Below are 8,431 nucleotides of genomic sequence, written 5' to 3' on the forward strand. Positions count from 1 at the left end.
AAAAAGTTACTAGTTACCGATAAAATATAACTAAATAAAGTTAAAAGATAAGAGTCTAAAAATGTAACTAGATAAAGTTAAAATTATTTAACTTTTTAACTTTTTAACTTAACTTTTATCTTTTTAACTAGACACTACCCAACCTTGGTCAAAACACATTTATTCATTTTCACTATCTACGCTTTCTGGATTACAATTATTTGGATGATATTTATCATAAAAGCACGTGAAACACTAGTTTTGTTTACACCATGAACATTTTATGAACGATACATCTTTACACGCACAATTCTTTTTTAAAAGTGATAGTGGAAAGCATACGTCGTTTACATTTAAAAAAATTGATCTCTCCTCTATCAATTTTGCCGCAAACCATACATATTTGATCATAGGAGAAAAAATAGGAGCGCTTAATTGATGATGGACTATTGAATTTATTTTTATGGAATTTTTGCGTGATGCTATTTCTCTCTTATCTTTCAATAAAGCAGAAGAATTTTGTAATCTTTAAATCTTGTAAATGTTCATGGTGTAAACAAAACTAGTGTTTCACGTGCTTTTATGATAAATATCATCCAAATAATTGTAACCCAGAAAGCGTAGATAGTGAAAATGAATAAATGTGTTTTGGCAAAATACTTTTTTCAGTTGTTTTTTAATTTTGAATTTCAATTGTAATTATGTTCAAATACTGATGTTTTATTTATTTCATTTTGTATTTGTGTGTGTTTTTTATTTTATATATATATTATATTATATTATTTTATTTTATATTATTTTATTGGATAAATGCATAAAACAATAAGCATTGGCTGCGTTTAGGAAACGTGCTAACTGTGCTATTGCATACTTTTATTTGTATTGTTATTACATGTAAAACAAAGTATTAATTAAAATTAGAAAAATATTGTCTTTTAAAAATACACACTAAAAAAATTAAAGTTAGTGGTGAAATTAATTTTATTTTACATGAATATACGTATATATGTTGTTATATCACATAAAAAAAAAAAAAAAAAAAAAAAACCAACGGGAATTGAACCCTAGTCTCAAGCGTAGTAGTCAGGCGATGAAGCACCTGCGCTACACCGCAATTCTGGAAAACCGTAACGATATATAAGTAAATCCAAATAGTTTGAATCGATTTTTCTCGAAAATGGCTGAGAGATGCGTCCTATCCCTTTGCTCAAGTATTGTTCTGGTACAGTACTATACTACAAAAAAATCTTATTGAAATCGGTGACCCACACTTCGCGACCTCCCCTTGTGAGTGCAGGTGCTGCGAATACGACGGAGACTTCTCGAGTTCGAATCCCGCTATCATCTTAGGATTTTTTCAGGTCCGGTCCCTTTTAATGGAATTTATCGGTTGATTGGCGAGCTGAACTGGGCTTCCAAAAATTAATTCAAGTGAAATCTCTTAGCTGTGTGAAAGCGCAAGTCGCGAAATATTCTTTTATTGAATTTTTAGATAAATATTTAACTTAATAAACTATTTTGTTTCGTCTCACGCTTAACGTAAACACTATGCAAACTTTCAGAAACGCTTTATACAAACGCCTTTCAAACGCTGTAGCGTTCCGCTTTATGAACTTTTTAATGACCGTTTCAAAATTTTCTACGAACTTCCACAAAACGCTCATACAAACGTCAAATAAACGTTTATAAAACTTCTCATTTTCGTCAGGGTTTTTATGCAATCTTCACGAGTTGTTATTTCGCGGTTTTGTTCTATTAAAGTTGAACAATTCTGCAAACGCTTTATAAAATTTTGACTTGTCTATAAAAATAAACGTCACACGATTGACATAAAGGTGTGCACTTATTTATCCGCTTTTTATGAACACAATTAGTAATTAGTAATAATCTATTTATTTTTACCGTATTTTTTAAATCACAGAGTTTTTATGCAAAAAATGCACTTTTATAACGTGCAATAAATAAAAAAACGTTACTTACATTTAAAATAAACAAATTACTTACATTTAGATTATATTGTAGAATTTTGAGGAGAAAAAAACTATATCGAGAGACTCGAACCAGCAGCATCGACATTATTAATAAGTTAGTACGCTACCGCTACGCTACGCGCTCTTCGAAATAGATCGATTGAACGATCTATTTAATATTCTTATAAAGGAACTCGAAATTTTCAAATTTCATTTTCTCGCGAATGCTTGAGTAGTGCGTCATATTACTTTACCCTGCAATACTCCACATAGTCATCTATCGATCCTATAAATTTCGTCCAAATCGATTGGTACAACGTCGCCCCTTGTAAAATTAATAGAATTATTGATATATTAAACAATAATTTTAAGAAATATTACAATCCAGACGAAGTGTTATACGCACAGATGAATCGTTGCCATTCCGGGGACCCATAATATTTCGACAATATTTAAAACAAAAACGTCACAAATGTGGAATAAAACTTTTTAAATTATGTAGCGGAGCAGGATACGTATATTTGTTTCAAATATATAGCTGAAATATATACTGGGCAAAGGCCATACTATCTGCACAAATAATCGGTATACGAGTGTTGATCTAGCGGAAAAATTACTTGCCACTCATACACATTTGGTAGGAATCCTGCAGAAAAATCGTCGAGGAAATCCACCGGAGGTAACGACAAAAAATTAAAACGTGGGGAATTTATAGCTCGAGAAAATGGAAAAGATATAACAATCTTAAAATGGAAGGATAAAAGAGATGTGTTGATGCTTTCCACTAAACATTCGACGGAGGAGATGACAACTGTAAATAAAAAATTGTTTTTACATAAAAAGCCAACAATAGTTGTAGACTATAATTTGGCAGTCTTTTTGGTTGATTTGTCAGATCAGATGATCGCATATGGCACACCATTGCGAAAAACTGTAAAATGGTACAGAAAGTTAGCAGTAGAAATCTTACTAAATACATGTATTGTGAATGCACTAGTAATGTTCAAACACGTAACGCGCTGTAATATTAAAATTCGCGATTTTCGCATGAAACTAGCTGTGCACTTAACAAAAATGTCAAAATAGCGAAATTGACATTGGTTTCGTTTCTTCAAATATGAGTTCGCTGAAAAAACGTCACGAAATATAAAAGAAATGCCGGGAACAGCCAGAATCATCCGCCGATTTTGTAAAAGATGTTATGAGAAAAATTCTAAAGAAATAGGTAGAACAAATGCGAAAAATCAGACAAAAAAAGTCGTCACATATTGCGGAGATTGTATTGGTTCACCTTTTCTCTGTTTACCGTGTTTTAATACGACACATCGCAACATGCACGTATAACTTATACTAACTGATTTGAAAAATATACCTTGATGTACATGACATGTAAATAAAACTATTTTACACGTTCTATGGTGCATTAGTTCCTTTACATCTTTGTAATAACATTTGATAATAATATTGAAAATATTAGAAGTATTGTCATTTATTTGAATTATGCCTATCGTTAATTTCGGTATCGCCGATCACCATGGTGATTCCCATGGCATTCAACGTGTTAATAAACAGACGTTTCAGCTTCTTTTTGTGACTGAACATATCTCGTCATATCTACTGACGTGAGTGACGTGTAATAATAGCGGTTTTGATCGATACGGTTTGAATCGCTCTCTCGGAACGATTAATAATGTCAATTTGGCAAATCGACCAATCAAATTTACCAAAGTGACGTCATTAATTGCTCCGGAAGCAATTCAATCCGTATCGATTAAAAACGCTATAAGATTGTTTTTTTTTTTTTTTCGAAGAACGTCGTAATCTAAATTTTTTAATGAAGCAATGAAACAACGTAATATAACACGACTACTTGTAGTGGTCAAGGTTTTCATATATAAATTGAATCTTATGTATTAATTATATATTATTATGGCTTCTTATATATAATATATATATGCAATAATGATATAACCATGAGAGAATTACACATTACGCGCAAATAAACAATTTTAACACAGGACGATTCGATAATATGAGAGAACAATTATGTATCTACAGAATATAAATACATGCACAACAAAAGTTTTAATAAAGTCTTCACGGTTTAGTTCGTAATCGTGTCGAAGTAAGCGCCAGGTGGTTTTTCTACATAGTAGAAGCCATCTATATGGAATCTTCGCTTGACTATGAGCTGTTTTGTTTTTACATTAGAAATGCCTAAGATTGTTTTTATTATTCCACCTTCAGGGGTTTCTTCTCTTTTCTCTTGATAGGATTCTTCTTGCAATCTTCGTAAACGTTGTTGAGATCAAATGCAGCCTTTACATTGTCCTAAATGGATATTCAAGATCATACATTCGAAAGATATAGAATTATTAAAGCGATTTGAACTTTACATATTAACGATACGTACTAGTGAGAAAAGAAATTTAACAAGCTTTCCTTTATGATCTGCGTATGGGCGTCGCTCCACTTCCTTGCCGTTTTTAAATAGTATCAATGTGGGCAATTGCTTGCTCGTACTGGCATCGCTAATATGATATTTTGCCGCTGCATCAGGATACCTTCCAACATCTACTTTGCCAAATTTGAAGTTCTCCAATGCATAACTACAACAAACCTAATATATATGATAAATTTTCTTACATGTGGCATTAAATGCCACAAACAAAATATCTCTCACAGCGATGAAGAAATTTAAAAACACTCACGTTGCTGAGAGCTCAGAGAATATCGGTGCAAACGTTACACAAGCTGGATTCCATGCGGTGTAAAAAGCTATAAGCCAAGTTACTCTGGGGTCACGTTGCAATTCTTCCTGCAGTCCGTGAGCACCATGTAGATAAATTACATTTTCAGGTCCTTGATATGTCGGTTCTGGCAACACCAATCCACATACTGTAAAAAGCAAATTAATTGTTTATTTGTATATTAATTATAAATTTATCTCAATACAATTATTAATATTTTGTGTGTTATCCTACGTATGAAAACAAATGCGAACAGAATGCCCAGTCTCACATCCGCGTAAAACCACAGAATCAAGTTTGCTGCTTTTGTATACACAAAGCTGGATGTCAAATAATTTATCATTGTTACACTACCAGTCTTTCTCGTTCTTATCATGATAACAATTATAAGAAAAAAGAGAATTTCTGTTTCTCTCTAGAAAGAAAAGTAAAAAAACGTATTGATTAATACATGAAATACAAGTTAGTTGGTAGTTTCATATTGTTGATGAAAATTTGTAGTTACCCCATCGAGTTCGCAGTCGTCTTGAGCAAATATATAATTACAGACTACGGGAACGCGCTTCGACAGAATATAAGAGACACTGAGGAGGATGTTTATCAAGTAGTACGGCTTCACGAGCAGCCTCAGATCTTTTTTAAATGACATTTTTGTGCGGAGTGCGTTGGAAGCGGGATTTCGAGGTTATGCACCTTTGTGGAGGTGCGAATTGGGTCAGTGTTAAAATATTGTTGTCGCGCAACTTTATTGCACGATCTATCACGAAAGATCACCTGTCCTTTTCCCTATTTTACAATTCTTTAAAAAAACAATCACTATCTCGCACACATAATACGAAATGAATTGTCAGCTGTTTCGAGCTGCTTTTCGTCGAATTAGCCGAACGGAGTCAAAACTCGGAGCCGCTGTCACGACATGTGCTCAAGTTTCACATGTCGTTGAACGTGCACTTGATCTGAATAAAATTCGTTTACGTTGCCGCGTTGAAATGTACATTTCAACGATGCAACGTTACGTAAATTAAATGTGTGTTTACAAATACAAGAGAGAGTGACACTCTTTTCAAAAACTACTCAATAATCCATTCCGCAAGTATACTTATATTTAATGCTTCCTGATTACATGTGTGACCTGTGTGACTTCATTATATGTGTGCATATAATTAACAACACGATATTTTCGAGTCGTCACGTTTCAGATCAAGCGATTAAAAAAATAACAGAAAACTAATAACGCAGACAATTTTTTATTCACTTATTTATTTGTATTTTGCACGTACAATAACACGTACGCACGCGCGTTTTGTGCTGTTTTGTTTATAGATAAAACATCGCAAATCGGATCGAATGTGTTTACGGATTAGGTACGCGGTTCGATGAACCCAACTGCAAATCATTGGTCGCGACTATGACATTCCGTACAATTGAACTGCAAATATCTATTCGAGAACAATATGTAAAAACTGCTTGAGATAAGATTAGCGCACGGAATTCCTCGTTGCGAGTTAGCAACAGCAAATCATCACGTTGGTGAGGAGAGAGATACTTGAGCGGTCTTTCTTTATCTTTGTATCACGTGAAACATTTATAAAAAAATATATCAGATTCTATTTTCTCCTTCAACTTTTTTCGTACAAAGTGCACGCTAATACGCAGCGTTTTTACATATTCCCAGAAATCGCCGGCGCGAACATGAAGTTCGCTTCCTTCTTAAGGATCTGGCTACTTTTTGGAGCTTGTTTGCTAATCCACGCGAGCGAGAAACAAAATGTTGATACTTTCAATAATAGCTTTCCTGTGATAGTGATCACTTGGTCTTATAAATCCGCAACAGAGAAAGGTATGTTAATTTTCAAGTTTTTTTTTTATGAGAAACCTCCTATGTAACAATTCTGCGTCATATCTTCTTTAATATCTGATTTGCTGATATTTGACCTTTTAGTTGTTTATCTGTCATTTTTTGATATTTAACAAAAGAAATGTCAATATCATCTGCTAAAATCTATATCGCTCTATCATCCAGATTTTCAGGAAAAAAATGGATTAAATCTAAGTAGATCTAATTTAAATCTAACGAGATAAAAAAATGGAAAAATAGGTCTACTTAGATCCAAATTAGATATAAAGTAGATCTAAAGATATAGATATAAGTAGTTCTAGGTAACTTTACACCTTATTTATCATTAGATCTATTTTAAATCTGCTTGGATCTAAGTAGATGTCTTAGCTGAATAAAAATATTCTTATCTATGTAGCGTGGGATGTGATAAATAATGAAAAGAAGAGCGCTGTAGATGCGATAGAAGAAGGATGCTCGCTGTGCGAAGAACAGCAATGCAGGAAGACAGTGGGATTTGGTGGTAGTCCAGACGAAACTGGAGAAACCGCATTGGATGCAATGATTATGGATGGGTAATAAAACAGTAACAATTCTTTATTCTTTCTTCAAACAACGTGTTGTTGTCTGTTATTTGAGAAATGTGATCCTTTAACAGATTTATGATGGATGTGGGCGCAGTAGGAGGACTGAGGAACATAAAGAGCGCCGTTTCAGTCGCTCGCAAGGTGCTGGAGAACACTCAGCATTCTTTATTGGGCGGAGACTTGGCCTCGGATTTTGCCGTGAAGATGGGTTTCAAGAAAGAATCCCTTCAGACAAATGAGTCCAAGCAAATGTGGATGCAATGGAAAGCGAATAAATGCCAACCGAATTTTTGGAAGGTACACCAATTGAAATAGGCTTGCGAAATCTAATTTTTGTAATTATTTCCATTACTATAAATTATCGATATTTCTGTTGGTCTCAGAATGTCGTACCAAATCCGACAACAAGCTGCGGTCCTTATCGTCCGAAGGATGTAAAAGAGAACAGTGATGACGATATGGAAAGTGAGATAACTGGAAGTGAAGAAAATCACGATACAATCGGAATGCTCGCGATAGATTCGCAGGGTCGTATCGCAGCCGGCACGTCCACAAACGGCGCCAACCACAAGATACCAGGCCGCATCGGGGATTCGCCAATTCCCGGGGCTGGCGCGTACGCCGATCAAGAAGCTGGTGCGGCAGCCGGTACTGGCGACGGAGATATCATGATGCGATTTCTCCCAAGGTCCGTTCATTTAAACTTTTAGCACAGATTTTATTTTATATGCGATAGTATTTAGAATTATTTTAATAAAACTGAATATATATTATTTTATTGTGTAGCTTCTTGGCGGTGGAGGAAATGCGCAATGGAGCGGAGCCAAATGCAGCCGCCAGAACGGCGATTAACAGAATCGCTCAGCATTATCCTAAATTTTTTGGTGCAGTAATTACGGTGAATAAGAAAGGGCAATATGGAGCGGCGTGTAACGGGATGCTCAAGTTCGAATATTGGGCCGCAAGTCCCATTTTGGGAGGACCTAAACTGCAATCGATTTCATGTAGCAATTATAACAAACCAATGTAAAGATGAAATAAAGATGAAAAGTGTTAATATTTTTAAAACTATTGACCAAAGTTGCGTAAACGCACGCTATGTATCGAACATCTCTGCTATCTTGTTACCAATTTCCAACATTAACAGTTTTAAGATAAAATCAGTAAGAACAGTTAGCTTGTAAAATGATAAATGCATATATTCTTGCAAATTTTAGTCAAAATGAAAGTGATTGTAGTAGTACAATACATTTAAATAAAATTAATTATTATGATTGGAAGCAATGGGCGATCTTTTATTCCAATATA

At 34.2% G+C, this 8,431-nt stretch overlaps 2 protein-coding genes across 4 annotated transcripts; one reads left to right on the forward strand and one right to left on the reverse strand.

The window, feature by feature from the left end:
* Positions 1 to 2,943: 2,943 nt before the first annotated feature.
* On the reverse strand, positions 2,944 to 5,413 carry LOC109861481 (thioredoxin-related transmembrane protein 2 homolog). Its single transcript, XM_020441144.1, has 5 exons — positions 5,205 to 5,413; positions 4,934 to 5,114; positions 4,661 to 4,847; positions 4,363 to 4,558; positions 2,944 to 4,280 (listed from the first exon to the last, which is right to left on the reverse strand). The coding sequence occupies exons 1-5, from the start codon at positions 5,346 to 5,348 to the stop codon at positions 4,182 to 4,184; spliced, it is 807 nt and encodes a 268-aa protein (XP_020296733.1). The 5' UTR covers positions 5,349 to 5,413; the 3' UTR covers positions 2,944 to 4,181.
* Positions 5,348 to 8,182, forward strand: LOC109861480 (N(4)-(Beta-N-acetylglucosaminyl)-L-asparaginase). 3 transcript variants are annotated; one of them, XM_020441142.1, is made up of 7 exons: positions 5,348 to 5,413; positions 6,023 to 6,229; positions 6,375 to 6,539; positions 6,955 to 7,111; positions 7,195 to 7,420; positions 7,507 to 7,811; positions 7,910 to 8,182. In XM_020441142.1, exons 3-7 carry the CDS (start codon positions 6,392 to 6,394, stop codon positions 8,151 to 8,153), a joined length of 1,080 nt encoding a protein of 359 aa, XP_020296731.1. In that variant the 5' UTR covers positions 5,348 to 5,413; positions 6,023 to 6,229; positions 6,375 to 6,391; the 3' UTR covers positions 8,154 to 8,182. The 3 variants fall into 3 exon arrangements, with proteins under 3 accessions (XP_020296731.1, XP_020296732.1, XP_020296730.1); XM_020441143.1 differs by lacking the exon at positions 6,023 to 6,229 and having other exon boundaries at positions 5,395 to 5,413; XM_020441141.1 differs by lacking the exon at positions 5,348 to 5,413 and having other exon boundaries at positions 5,420 to 6,229.
* Positions 8,183 to 8,431: the final 249 nt, after the last annotated feature.

Source organism: Pseudomyrmex gracilis, unplaced genomic scaffold, assembly GCF_002006095.1.
Source record: "Pseudomyrmex gracilis isolate BER0280 unplaced genomic scaffold, ASM200609v1 scaffold_781, whole genome shotgun sequence".
NCBI classification, from domain to species: Eukaryota; Metazoa; Arthropoda; class Insecta; order Hymenoptera; family Formicidae; genus Pseudomyrmex; species Pseudomyrmex gracilis.

What these genes read in the sequence shown, in the direction of transcription:
- LOC109861481 (XM_020441144.1), bottom strand. Translation starts at nt 5,348, where the DNA reads ATGTCATTTAAAAAAGATCTGAGGCTGCTCGTGAAGCCGTACTACTTG. An exon ending in TTCTCTGAGCTCTCAGCAAC is followed by an intron (nt 4,559 to 4,660) that starts GTGAGTGTTTTT and finishes GGTTTGTTGTAG; the next exon opens with TTATGCATTGGAGAACTTCA. An exon ending in TTAAATTTCTTTTCTCACTA is followed by an intron (nt 4,281 to 4,362) that starts GTACGTATCGTT and finishes ATATCCATTTAG; the next exon opens with GACAATGTAAAGGCTGCATT.
- LOC109861480 (XM_020441142.1), top strand. Translation starts at nt 6,392, where the DNA reads ATGAAGTTCGCTTCCTTCTTAAGGATCTGGCTACTTTTTGGAGCTTGT. An exon ending in TAAATCCGCAACAGAGAAAG is followed by an intron (nt 6,540 to 6,954) that starts GTATGTTAATTT and finishes TTATCTATGTAG; the next exon opens with CGTGGGATGTGATAAATAAT. An exon ending in GATGCAATGATTATGGATGG is followed by an intron (nt 7,112 to 7,194) that starts GTAATAAAACAG and finishes ATCCTTTAACAG; the next exon opens with ATTTATGATGGATGTGGGCG.